Source organism: Mirounga angustirostris, unplaced genomic scaffold (genome assembly GCF_029215605.1).
Source record: "Mirounga angustirostris isolate CCGP_5_RB_7025 unplaced genomic scaffold, mMirAng1.0.hap1 SCAF_2, whole genome shotgun sequence".
Taxonomy (NCBI): Eukaryota; Metazoa; Chordata; class Mammalia; order Carnivora; family Phocidae; genus Mirounga; species Mirounga angustirostris.
Window position 1 is genome coordinate 39,805,376 of NW_026991710.1, and position 14,261 is coordinate 39,819,636.

The following is a 14,261-nucleotide window of genomic DNA, read 5'->3' on the forward strand; positions in this document are numbered from 1 at the left end:
TTGTGACCTTTCACCCCCTTTTTCATCACTTTCTGTACCATTTCATTTTTAAACACCACTTATCACACATGAAAGGATGTCTATTTTATTGAGTATCTACTTCCTGCCTGCGATCTTCCGCTCCTTACCAGCTTCCCAAGAGAAAGGATCGGGGTTATCTCTAGTACCTACAAAGTACCTATCACACAGGAAACATATCTGTTGATTAAATAGTGTGTGACTTTAGGTAAATTAATGAAGCAAATAAAAAACAGTAAACAGCTTAACTTATTATTCATTCATTCAATCTCCTCTGCTCACTAAATTCTTCCCCACAAATTAGAAAGAAAACTAGCCAGAACAGAAGCCCAACAAACAGATAGGAAACAGGCTTCAGGCTTGTTTATTAGGCTGAAATTCTGAGATACATGAAAACAGCTCCCCAGGTAGACACCTAGTTGTTCAGTCTTTAATACTCATTTTAGAGTAAGGAAATGACTTGAGTGTAGCAGCTCTAATTTGGAGCTTCTGAAACACAACCCAGGTACTCTAACACTGAGAAAGGTAAAAAAGAAAAAAATCTGAAGTCAAAACACAAATACCATAATGAAAGGAATGACTGCCCTTTCATTTTAGACACTAGCTAACACTAGATCAAAGAACAGAACATTAAAAATTTTTGCATTAAAGTCAGCAAAGTTTAGAAATCCTTCTTTGTACTTCTGTTTAAAACATACTTCTATACTTTTTAGTGTCTATCAATAATTACGTTTTGCATCAAGTATTAGAGATTTTATACAGTGATATTAACACCTAGCCTAAAATTATAGGCTCCTGACTATAATTTTATTACTATTAGATAATAGTAAATATTCTAGGTTACAAATTTGGTATGAAAAATTTTAATGAAAACATTAATCATACAAAAATTAAATAGCAAAACCATTTAAAATGACAATTCAAACAGATTTGGCTTACTGATATTTCTCTATCAGCTTGTTTTCATAAGAACTGATTACTTCCAGCTGAAATCTACTTACAGGATCATGGTAAGAAGAAATGAGAATAAGTATATAAAGCTCATAAGCCCTGTGCTCAGCATCTATTGCTCATATATACCAGGTTTTTTAATTATTACTTTGAAAAGACACATACAAGTTTTACAAAACATGCCAAACTTCAGTTAAATGCTTCTTACACAAGAAATAGCCACATGTGAGGAATCTAGCCTGGCTTTTTTTAAAAAACAATTATATTTTCCTCTGAGGTACCTACTACATAAAAATTTATTTCAATAACTGATAAAAATTCCTCACTAATAAACCAATTTCTGGAATCTAATTGTATAGCTTCATGTTACAATTTAAGAGGTCTTTTAGAGAATAATTAAAGTACAAAGTTACATGATCAAGAAAAGTACCTTTTAATAAGTAACGAAAACATTGTGACATATTCCTTTTGCTGCACATATGGCTCAGTTTCATCTTAATTTTGCAAAAAAAGTTGGTTTGAGATAGGAAGTGAAACAACTATGTTAACACAAGGAAGCACAATGAACAACTGACATGTTACCCGGCCACTGGCTGTGGCTTACGAGATATTTTACAATTTCAGTCATGCTTTTACTATTAAAAATGTTATATTGCCACTTCTAGTACGCTAATTAAGATAAAGCTTAACATTCCGTCCTTTTAACAACAGCTGGAAGAAAATATAGAGATGAATGTGAATAGATATGTTCTACAGTATACACTTCCTAATATTCCAGAATGAACAACTTCTCTAAATCCAATCTGAGGGATATTAACAGATCAAAAATTTTTAAGCCACATCATGGACTATGTACCATGCAAACACTAAAACCACAACTGTACACGCTGGAAGGAGATAATATTTGTATTTCTGCCATAGCGTTAGCTCAACTGCCACTTCATCTTTTTTCCTGTTCTTCTTCCGACGACCTTTCAGTCTGTTTTCAAAAGCCTCCAGTTCAGCCTAAATCAAAAACCAAAACAGTATCATTTTTATTAAATTCAATACATACATTGACTTGAAATTTTCCAGATGAAAATAAATCAATGTGCCAAATGTTTTAATAGTAATGGTATGTAATAAATACAGCGATTTGATTTTTTTAAAAAACTATCCATTACAGACTGTATTCAACAAATTCAGTTTAGGTAAGCAGAAAGGGAAATGGGGGAGTAACAAAAGAGATTATTTCAGACCATAAGCCTGACTTTGACATTATTTATTTTTATTTTTATTTATTTACTTATTTTAAGATTTTATTTATTTGTCAGAGAGAGAGAGAGCGCACGCACGAGCACATGCAGGGGGAGCAGCAGGCACATGGAGAAGCAGGCTCTCCACTACACCACGCAAGGAGCCCAACATGATCCCAGGACTCTGGGATCATGACCTGAGCCAAATACAGACGCTTAACAGACCGAGCCACCCAGGCATCCCTATTTATTTACTTTTAGTTTTTTTTAAAGGTTTTATTTATTTGAGAAAGAGAGAGAGAGCATAAGCTGGGTTGCGGGGGGGAGGGACAAGGGAGAGAGAGGGGTAGACTCCCCACTGAGCAGGAAGCTGGATGACAATGATGACCAGGGGGCTTGATCCCAGGGCCCTGAGATCAGGACCTGAGCTGAAGGCAGACGCTTAACCAACTGAGCCACCCAGGCGCCCCTGACACTATTTAAATATACAAACATCTGATTAAATCAGGGTGCCCTAAATATAGACATTAATTTTATACTCCAACACCATTAATCTGTTGGGTTTCTATAATATACAGCTTCTAGCAAGTACTAAGAGATGCCCAGTGAGATAAAAATACCTATAATTCTAGTTTTTTTACAATGCTGATAATAAACATTAATGGCTTGTATGAAAGAAATTCAAGTGAGTAGGGGAAAAAACTTCCAGATTATCTTTATCAAGTATATTTAAAAACAGAGCAGAAATTCTTCAGGGGAAAAACGCTTCATGCTTTAAACAAAATGACAATTTTAGAAAGCAGAATTATATAAAAACTGGTCCTAAGAAAGGATAACTGGATGATACTTATTATAAAATGTGGATTTTTATTCTACTGTTAAGAAGTTACTTAACTTTATACAGGATAATGTAACATGATATACTACAGTGCATCGTAACTAAAACATGACAGTCATCAACTAAAACATATATATGTAATATCCATGCAAGATTCTGTAATTGTTTATTTAACAGAAGGAAATATAAGTTAACCCTTGAGCAATGCAGGGGTCAGGCGTGCTGACCCCACACACAGTCGAAAATCCACATATAACTTTTGACTCCCCAAAAGTTAACTACCAACAGCCTACTGTTGACTGGAAGCCTTACCAATAACAGTTGATTAACACATATTTTGTATGTTGTATGTATCATATACTGTGTTCTTACAATAAAGTAAGCTAGAGAAAAGAAAATGTTACTAAGAAAATCATAAGAGAAAATACATTTACAGGACTGTACTATAGACACTGAAAAGAAGCTACACAAAAGTGGACCCGCACAGCTGAAACAGATTAAGCCTGTGTCATTCAAGGGTCAACTGTACAAACTTCAGTTAATATATCCATTACTTTGCCCATAAACCACATTTGAAGATGCCCTAATCCTATACTTAATTTAACACAAAGAAGCATTCTTCAATGAACCAAGATGTCAGAATACTCTCAAGTTGTTGTTGAAATAGAGAACAAGATCAAAATACATTAAAAGCAGCCAAACTTGAGAACTGACACAGTAAAATAACTAATGCTTTAATAATGACCCACAGTCATCATTTATAGTTTAAATTATGTTCCATACACTCTGTTTAAAAGGTCAGTAAATAGGGAATATATTTAAAATTTCCATCCAAATGGTTTATAAAAAGGGAAGAAGGTTCACCCTAAACTATTCCTAATAAGTTAATCTCCCAGGATTCCAGTCAATCCATGTTTTAGTGTAATAGCTCTGATAACTTATTTTGGAATATTCGGCAAATCAACTTTATAGAACCATATAATATCAGAGGTCATTTTAGTCCACCTTTATTGCTACCTAAATTGTTTCCAATGTCCTCCCCCGAAGTCATACAAATTGTAATTTCCTCATTCAAAAGACAACAGTTTGCATATAATATACCCTTCTTGCTAAGTATAAGCATCTCAAAATGCAAACTGACAAATAATTATATGTCACTATTAGAAAGTTAAACCACTCTTTGGAGTATATGACCAATATGGTATTTGAGCAAACAGGATATCAGGAATGTAGTTGTTTTTTGTTTTTTTTTTAAAGATTTTATTTATTTATTTGACAGAGAGAGAGCACAAGTAGGCACAGCGGCAGGCAGAGGGAGAGGGAGAAGCAGGCTCCTCACTGAGCAGAGAGCCCGATGTGGGGCTCGATCCCAGGACCCTGGGATCATGACCTGAGCCAAAGGCAGATGCTTAACGACTGAGCCACCCAGGCGCCCCCAGGAATGTAGTTATCTCATATATAGCAAAGAACAGATAATAATCTTGCTAATAGGAATCTAAAAGGGAAATAAGGCAATATATTGTTAAAGTAAATGCATTGGTTAGTAAACAACACTCATTTTTACAGACCATCTGCAAGTCAGCAAAACAGAACTCAAATACTTTTAGGTGAGTGAAGAAATGGGCTCCAGGAGATGCCTTAAAACGGATGCTGCCACACTCTAACCCCCATCCACCAACCAAAGGAGGAGCTAAAACTCTTATCAGTAAGGAATGGATGAGCCTGGCAAGGAAGTAAATTTGGGACTATACAAGATTTCACGCCTTTTCAGAGGTTCAGTATACTTGAACTGAAGTGAGTGAGTGGCTAATTTTCATTTTGTAGGAACTATATTATTTTCAGTCCAGGGAACAGTTGACTGGCTCCCGGTTTATCTGTGGAATATATCTTGTGTTTGCATAAAAACTAACAATGATACAAAGAGACATAAATATTTTGTTGAGTTACCTGTTGTCTTCGTTTTTCCTCTTCGAGAGCAGCTTTGGCTTCTGCCTCTTTTATCTGTATAAAGACATTTAAAAGTGAATTAACATTGTAATCATCAAATTTTATTTAGAATTTTAACATCTTCCCACCCAGGATCCACTAACCCATAACAACTTTTGGTAACTTTATATTGGAAATTACCTAAAGACATGTAAAATGTTACACTGAGGTGTTACCAAGGTTCTAACAGACTGTGAGGTGAGGGGAGGGATAGTGTTGTCCTTTATATAAACATTTCAGCTTAACAACTTAATAGATATGAAATTACAATTCAAAGAATTACAAAACTGCAAAATGAAAGTGTTAAAACTGATTTTTTTCTCTTGAGTTACCATACTAAGTCTACAATAAATTATTAAATACCACTCTTTTTCTAGAGTTGAAATTGACCATTTTCCACAAATGCTCTATCTGGAAGGGAATCCTTAGTGTTAAGTAAAATCAAGAGTTTATTCATTAATTAGATTGATGGAGGGAAATAGTGACACTAGAGGTAACCCAAACAGCAAAGAATTCCAAAATCTTATTTTGTCTTTTTTTTTTTTTTTTTAAGATTTTATTTATTTATTTGACACAGAGCGAGAAACAGTGAGAGAAGGAACACAAGCAGGCGGAGTGGGAGAGGGAGAAGCAGGCTTCCCGCAGAGCAGAGAGCCCGATGCGGGGCTCGATCCCAGAACCCTGGGATCATGACCTGAGCCAAAGGCAGACGCTTAATGACTGAGCCACCCAGGCGCCCCTTACTTTGTATTATTTTAAACTAACTTTCAGGAGGCTTACACTAACATTAAGATGAACAACTATGTTCTGGAGCACATATACTAACTGGTAGTACAAGGATGGAAAGAAAATCTAGTACACACTAGACAATAAAGAGCACACTTGGGGATTCAAAATAGGTCTGTAAAACTAGGCTTTCCTGGGGCGCCTGGGTGGCTCAGTTGGTTAAGCGACTGCCTTCGGCTCAGGTCATGATCCTGGAGTCACAGAATCGAGTCCCGCATCAGGCTCCCTGCTCGGCAGGGAGTCTGCTTCTCCCTCTGCCCCTCCTCCCTCTCATGCTCTCTGTCTCTCATCTTCTCTCTCTCAAATAAATAAATAAAATCTTTAATAAAAAAAAAAAATACTAGGCTTTCCTGGGGCGCCTGGGTGGCTCAGTCAGTTAAGCATCTGCCTTCAGCTCAGGTCATGATCCCAGGGTCCTGGGATTGAGTGCCACTTCAGGCACCCTGCTCAGCAGGGAGTCTGCTTCTCCCTCTCCTTCCTGCTTATGCTCTCTCTCTCACTCTCTCTTTCAAATAAATAAATAAAAAGTCTTAAAAAAGAAAAAAATAGGCTTTCTTATAAAAGCAAAAAAGATGAGATTTTGAGTTCTTTGTAATAAGCGCATAAAGTAATGCACAAAATAAATAGGAAAAGGCCATTAATTAGCACATTAAAAATGACATTTGGGGCACCTGAGTGGCTCAGCTGGTTAAACATCTGACTCTTGATTTTGTCTCAGGTCATAATCTCAGGGTTGCGAGATCGAGCCCTGTGTCGGTCTCTGCACTCAGTGGGGAGTCTGCTTGAGATTCTCCCTCAACCTCTGTCCCTCCCCCAACCAACCCCGTGCTCGCTCACACTATCTCTCTTTAAAAAAAGACATTTAACATGACATTACCTCAGATGCTTTCCGCTTCATTTCCTTGCATGTTGTGTCACATTCTATTGAAATCTGATTTTCACGTACTTTGTTGCACTGCAATTCCTACAAATAAAATGTTTTTTTAAATTTGATTTTAAAAGATTTTTAGAGTCCTCAGAGTCCTAACTGTATGCCATAAAAAAGCAAAATATCTGACAGTTTAAGGTTATGCATATTATTTAAAAGTCATGTTCATGAATATTTAATGATATGGTTACAAGTATTAAATGTCTTGATTCAAACAGTGATCATTCCTTTATTTACTCCTAACTGGAAAAAAGTGAATACCATAAAATTTAAAGCATCCATTTAATAATTATTTACTAAGAGCCACTATCAATTTGGCTTCAATTTCCTTTTCATTCTTTATTTTTCTTTATTGTTTTGTGCTATAAAATGCTCCAGAGTAGTACCACCCAACACAGCTTTCTGAGACAATAAAAATGTTCTGCATCTGTGCTATTCAAAGGAGGAACATTAACTCCACACGGCTACTGAAAACTCAAAATGTGGCCAGTGAAATCAAGGAAATGTTTACTACTATTTCATGTTGATTCATTAAAATTCAAATTTGGCTGTATGTGTGCCAATAGATACATGCAACTGTGCTCAACATCGTTAATCACCACGGAATGCAAATCTAAACCACAATGAGATAATCAACCCACAATTGTTAGAATAACTATAAGTGAAAAGCCAATAGATAACAAGTGTTGACAAGAATATAGGAAAAAAAAGAAATCTTGTACAGTGTTGGTGGGAATGTAAATTAACATTGCCAGTATGAAAAACAGTATGGAGGCTTCTTAAAAATATTTCAAATAGATCTAATATAGGTTCTAGCAGTCTTACTCTCAGATATATACCCAGGAAATGAAAAAAGTAAGAAATATCTGTGCTCCAGTGTTCACTGCATCATTATTCACAATAGCCAAGATATGGAAACAAGGTATGTGTACATCAGTGGATAAATGGATGAAGAAAATGTGATCTGCCCACCTATCTACCAATAATGGAATAGTATTTAGCCACAAAAAAGAAGGAAATCCTGCCATTTAGAGAACATGGGTGAACATGGAGACAATCAGGTTAAGTAAAATAAGACAGATATAGATAAACAAATACTGTATGATCTTACTAGTATGTGGAATCTAAAAAATTAGAAAAGCTACGAAGGGAATGGAGATTGCCAGGAGCTAGGGGTGAGGTGAAATGTGGAGAAATTGGTCACTGGGTAGAAATTTTCAGTGATAAAATGAGTAAGTTCTGAGGAATCTAATATATGGCATGCTTGCTATAGTTAATAATATTGTATTATATACTTTATATTTGCTAAGAGAGTAGAATGTGTTCTCACCACAAAGAAATGGTAACCAGGTGGTAAATGTTAATTAGCTTGATTGCTGTGATCATTTCACAGTGTGTATGTATACACAATCATCATGTGTTCATTATTTTTTTAAAGATTTTATTTATTTATTTGACAGAGAGAGAGACAGCGAGAGAGGGAACACAAGCAGGGGGAGTGTGAGAAGGAGAAGCAGACTTCCCGCTGAGCAGGGAGCCAATGCGGGGCTCGGTCCCAGGACCCTGGGATCATGACCTGAGCCGAAGGCAGATGCTTAACAACTGAGCCACCCAGGTGCCCCCATGTGTGCATCTTAAATATATACAATTTTTGTCAATTGTGCATCAATAAAGCTAAAAAATATTCAAATAAATAAACAGTAATATGTGGCTAATGGCTACCAACTCATGCAGTTCTAGAGAATTTTCTGGAGAGCTACAAATTTTCCTCTCAACCATTTAATTTTTTAAAAAGTTTTAAAATTTTTTAAAATTGGTCTAAAGTTTATGTTTGCACTTCAATGCCTCCTTAGTCAAACAATAAAAACCTAATCTACTCTTTTCTTGATGATGTGACATCAATCCTATAATCAATTTGTGAACTATTTGAATAAGTGGTCCTTATTTTAAAGTCCTAGAATCTGCTTTTGTAGATGTTTTATCTATCTTTTTATTGCTGCCAGATATCACTTTTGCTCTAAGTGTACCTAGCTATATCAAATTCTCCTTTCTTACCAAACTCTCAGATACTATTTTTTTTTAGTTTACATTTACCAGAGTTAAGATGTGTGATCATCAATCCTATGAGCAAAGTACACATACTTTAATGAAAACACTTTATAGCATGGAATTTTATTATTTAGAGGGTTTTTTCCTCAGTTTAGTTCTTCATTTTTGGCTGAGGTTGTTATAAACAGAGTCCTCCAGGGATAGTCCAGACAAAGAAAAAATAACATATACAAACATTAAAGACAAAAATAAATATTGTGTTTGCAGTTAAGTCTATCAGCCTGAAAGAGGGATCCTACCCTTCCTCATTCCAAGGTACTTATCGAGCACCTATTACATGAAAAGCACTTTGCTAGGGACAGGGGATACGATAAGAAAAATAACATAATAATGTGGTAAGTAGTAGCAGCTATTATTTATTAAACATTAACAATCATTGTGCTAAATGCTATATAAGCATTACCTCTTTCATTCCTTTCAATAAATCTACATATAAACTCTATTTTATGGATGAGAAAACAAGGTTACAGACATCCCTAGAATCACAAAGCTTTTAGTCATGAACCTAGAATAAAGAAAACTAAGCAGAAAGAGGATCTAAGTCTTTGCAAGAGAGTCAGGGGAAGGAAGACCTTCCCAAACAAGGAAATGCTTGCACTGAGTACTAGCAGGATTCTAGTAAACGGAACAGTAAAGGGAAAAAACTTGGCATTTTACAGAAAAGAAAGAATGTCTACATTGCCACAGATTAAAAGGGAGTATAGCATATATGTTAGGGCACTTAAGTAACAGAGTCACAGGATGACTGCTGGAGAATGAGAGCGGAGACAAGCAGGCAAAGGTACCATCATAGATTCTCTTGAATGCCAAGTCTGTATATGCATACATGTTTCTTTTAAATGCATATTTCTTCCCAGAAGTGATGAAGAACCATTGAAGAACTTAGATTAGGGTAATTATGCTTGGAGGCAAGGAAATCTGTTATGAAGCTGTTCTTAAAGTCCAAGAATGAGCTGTTGCCAAAGTTCTAGTGGGTGGCGACCACACTCGGACAGTAACATGAGATGAGAGAAAATTTGAGAGACATCTCAGATTAAAATGGCGTGACCAAGCATTGATTTTCACATAAAGATGGTCCAATTTAGGGGCACCTGGGTGGCTCAAGTAGGTTAAGTGTCTACTCTTGCCTCGGGTCATGGTCCTGGTGTCCTGAGATCAAGTCCCGCGTTGGGCTCCCTGCTCAGCCCTCTGCCCTTCACCCTGCACATGCGTGCACGCTCTCTCTCTCTCTCTCAGATAAATAAAATCTTAAAAAATAAATAAATAAATCTTAAAAAAAAAAAAAAAAAGATGGTCCAATTTAAATATCTAAAACCTATGGATTCAACTCCAGAAGAGGTCAGGCCTATACATTTAAATTCAGAAGTTACCTATCCTAGGAAGTGAATAGAAGCTGTGAAAATAAATGAAAAGCAAAGATCCTCAGTAAAAGCAAAAGATTCTCAATAAATATTTGTTGGACGGATGAATACAAGAGTGAATTTAAAGAAAAGAAAAAGACTAGCTTTAGGGGATGACTGTAAGAACATGAAGAAAAAAAGGAGTTGCAACTTTAACCAAGATAGCAAAAATCAGAGGTGGACAGTGTGAACAGGGAAGTCAAGGAAAAGGAGAACTGAAAACAAGACCACCCAGCCACTGACATCGGACAACAGTGAGCCTCTTCCTTTGTAAGCTTAGATGAACGGTGTGCAGTTTGCTTCCGTCGAGCTTTCCAATCATTAGTTTTGCCCTTTTAATCCTCCATTACCTCTATCTTAAAATGAATTCTCTCCAAGTTTGTTATTTTCTAATTTTATAAGGCTATGCATGTGAAGTCTCTTTAAGGCTATGTTTTCACAACTCGATACTGCTGGCAAAAACTGTTTCATAAACAAGAGCAACAAAGGTTAATTCCAGACCATTTCTTAAACCATGAAACTCACTTTATTACTCACATTGTGTTCCTTGTACAAAGACCTCAAAGCTAGAGCATATTGATTCTATCCAAAAAAGGGCACTGAACTTGATTCCAATACAAGACAAAGTTCTTTTATGAATAAATTACAGAAAACTAAATTGCCAAACAAAGCTGATTTTTAAAATATTTACAGAAACAGGCTAACAGTAAAACAATTCTAAAAAATAAGATCTTAAAAGGTAAAAAGCCAAAGAACTACCAAAGCACAAAGAAAATTTTTACATAAAAAAGTATTTTCAATAACTTAAAATATTTACCTTTTTTATTCTTTTACAAGGACATCTAAGTTTTACCTTCTGGTTGCAATTAAAGGGACATTCACCAGGATGACACATCTCTTTGCATCTGTGACCACAAGGAAGCTAAAATAAAACCAAAATAAGGCAATCACATATTTACATTCTAGTCAGACTCTGCAAACTCCCCTTCCTCCACAACTATTTTGAGAGAGAGTCTATTACAATAGGGTCAATCAACCCTGGATAATCATCTAATTTTTCAACTTTTTCTTTTAGATATAAATTACTTTAATTACACAGAAATGTTACATATTCTCCCCAGTTCCACTCCAAGAGTGTATCTTGGAGTGGAACATCACTATTATGACTAGTTATAGCCATGTGACTATGTTCTGGCCAATGGAATATAAGATTAAGTGCTTTTGTGCCTTAAAGCATTTCAAGAGCACACATCCAGGTCCTTCCCTTCTCAATGTGCTTTAAATGATGACATTTAGAGCAATAATGGAAACCATGTGTCAAAGAGAAGCAGAGCTGCCTGGCTTACTTGGGTTCCTGGATGAATACGTGGAGCACAGTGACAAAACATCTACCTTCCCCGTATGGTTATATGAGAAAGAAAGAAAACTTCCTTGTCCTTAAGGCACTGTATTGTAATACAACTGCTTAGCCTTTTAATCTAAATCATTTCTCTTTGCTACTATATATCAAAACATATATAGATAGCCAAACGAACTCAGTAACTGCCATGATATCTAGGTGGCTCCTTGTCTTTACTTATTTACTATCTTCTTATCCCAGGCAAGCTTTCAGATGAAACGTTCTGACCCTCTTTGTATTCAAATCTTATCCAAATTTCAAAAAATGGCTTAAATCACCATAGAAGCATGATAGCAGTTTGCCTATATTTGAACAAATAATAGTAATTATGTAAGAAATATATTTCTAAACTATTGTGACATTGTTTGTATGGTCTTAAACTTAAAAAAAATGCTTAGACACCTCAGAGATATCTGTCTCTCCAACCAGACTGGGAATAAAAGATACCACTAGTTACTGGTTAAATTCCAAAGTCAGGCTGCCTGCAACTGAGGGCCAGCTTCCCTGTTTACCAACTGTGAAACCTTGGGCAAACCCCCCAACTTTTCTGTTCCTCACATATAAAACTGGGAACAGAGTAACAGAATTTTGTATAGCTGTTGCGAGGATTTTATGTGCTTGATATATTTAGCTATTATAAAATATTTAGCTATATAAAATAATAAGTTAGTTGAGGGCAATGGTCTATTTCTTTGTGTCTCTTATACTCATTAACAAAGATACCTTATAAATAGTAGGCATCTTAATAAACATTTGAATTCTCCAACTTTTGATCTTTATGATTCAGTAGATTGATCCTTCCAACTCTTAACTCTACTCACTTTTAAAAAATTCACAAGTTTTTTCCAATGCCTTTAGTGTCTCTCTAGTGTGCAATTAGATTTCTTGTTCTTTCATTTTTAGCTGAGACATTCATACCAAAACTAAATTTGGACATTCAGACTACATTTTCATCAATCCCATCGTAGGGCTGAGCTGCTAGAATGAGTTCCACACTAGCATTCCTGGACCACTTCAGTTTTGTTTCTCTCTACACCTAACGAGGCCCCAAACACTGCTTAATAAGCTCAATATTTATTCACTGTCATATACCTGCCTCACAGGGCTGTTTAAAGTCTTTGTCTCCTCAACTTCATTCCCACCTTCATTCCTGCCAGTGCCTCTAGCCTGACTTCACGAAGAAGACAAACATTCAGCATCAGCTGACAACCTAGCCTCTCTTCTTCTCAAAACATGTCTCTGTAGTCTCTTGTTCCTTCTTTAACCTGTGAGGTAATTACATCAGTCATCTTCTCTAAAAGTAATTAACCACTCTACTTTCAATCAATAATTCCAAAGGGGAAAGTGACTAGGGAAGCCTGTCACAATCAATAAAGATCTTTCTGAAATTACACAGAATCATGGCTATAATGTTCTATCTTTTCAATGTTGGGGGTTGATGAAAAGCTACAAACCACTGGTCTGGATGTTATATCTTTCTGCCTCCTAAAAGACCTCATGGTCACTCTTCACAATTTCACTACCATCTTGAAAGTCTCTCTTGTCTCTAACTGAATCTTCTGCCTTCAAAATGTATCTTTTCTCTGAATACTGCATTTGATCCTGTTACCCCATCTAACAATTCTTCCATGAATCTCCATGCCTTTCACCTTCACTGCTGGTAGAAGATACAGAAGACATAAATTGGGATGGCTACCTGGCTCATCACAATTTTCTCATGGCCATGGCTATGCTATCTGTTCTAGTCCCCTGTCTTTTGCTGCCAATGCCAAGGGAGCCCCTCAACCTAAGGAGATCAATCAGATCTTCTCTCCTGATAATCTGAAAACTAAAGAGAAAGAGGTGGTGGTCTGAACAGTCCTCTCAGTACAGAGCCCCCTGAGCTCCTGCTGGCAAGCCCCTGGGGGCTGCCCAGATTCTGCTCTTCCCAAAGCTGGCTGTACAGCATTTCCTTCAGAGTCTATGAACTGGTCCCCAATATCCTCCAAATATATCTTCTTTTTGTGATAAGTTAATGAAACTGATTACTCTAGCTTACAAGGAGAACTGAAATTCATCCAGAAGTATACTATGCTGGTATCCAATATATGTCCCAGAGACCAAAATATTGCCATTAATCCTGAAAAAGTATTAAAAATCACTAGTAATCAGGAAAATGTAAATTAAAATAACAAAATGTCACAAGACTGGCAAAAATTTAAAACTCTGACAATACCAAGTGTTCACAAGGATATGTCATGACAGGAACTTTAAAACCTGGCGGTAAATTAGAAAATTTACTGATAGTAAATTGTACAACTATTTTGGAAATCAATATGACATTAAGTTGAAATTATACATTCCCTATGACCAAGCAATGGCACCACTATATGCCTAGAGAAATCTATATACACATATACTAGAATGCACAAACAAGAATGTTCATAGCAATATTTTGGAATAAAGTATGAGTCTGGAATTGGAAATAACTCAAATATCTACCCAGAGTAAAGCAAATACAATAAGCCATAGTATACTCGTACAATGGAAACAAGACTATAGCCACATGCAATAAACACGACAAACGTAATGAAGAGCAAACTAAGGTCACACAAGTTCATACTTTTGAACT

The 14,261-nt window shown here is 36.0% G+C and overlaps 1 protein-coding gene across 6 annotated transcripts in view; it reads right to left on the reverse strand.

Annotated features, from left to right (window-relative positions):
* Positions 1–366: 366 nt before the first annotated feature.
* The window catches only part of NFXL1 (nuclear transcription factor, X-box binding like 1), a 77,757-nt gene continuing 63,862 nt past the window's right edge, over positions 367–14,261 (reverse strand). For all 6 annotated transcript variants that reach the window (XR_010409387.1, XM_045881193.3, XM_045881196.3 and 3 more), the window contains 4 exons: positions 11,069–11,173; positions 6,692–6,778; positions 4,990–5,043; positions 367–1,974 (listed from right to left, as the gene is read on the reverse strand). Coding sequence is in view for 5 of the 6 variants with exons in the window: in XM_045881193.3 (XP_045737149.1) it covers positions 1,801–1,974; positions 4,990–5,043; positions 6,692–6,778; positions 11,069–11,173 (420 nt within the window). In the remaining variant the exon portion in view is untranslated. The remainder of the gene's footprint in view (positions 1,975–4,989; positions 5,044–6,691; positions 6,779–11,068; positions 11,174–14,261) is intronic.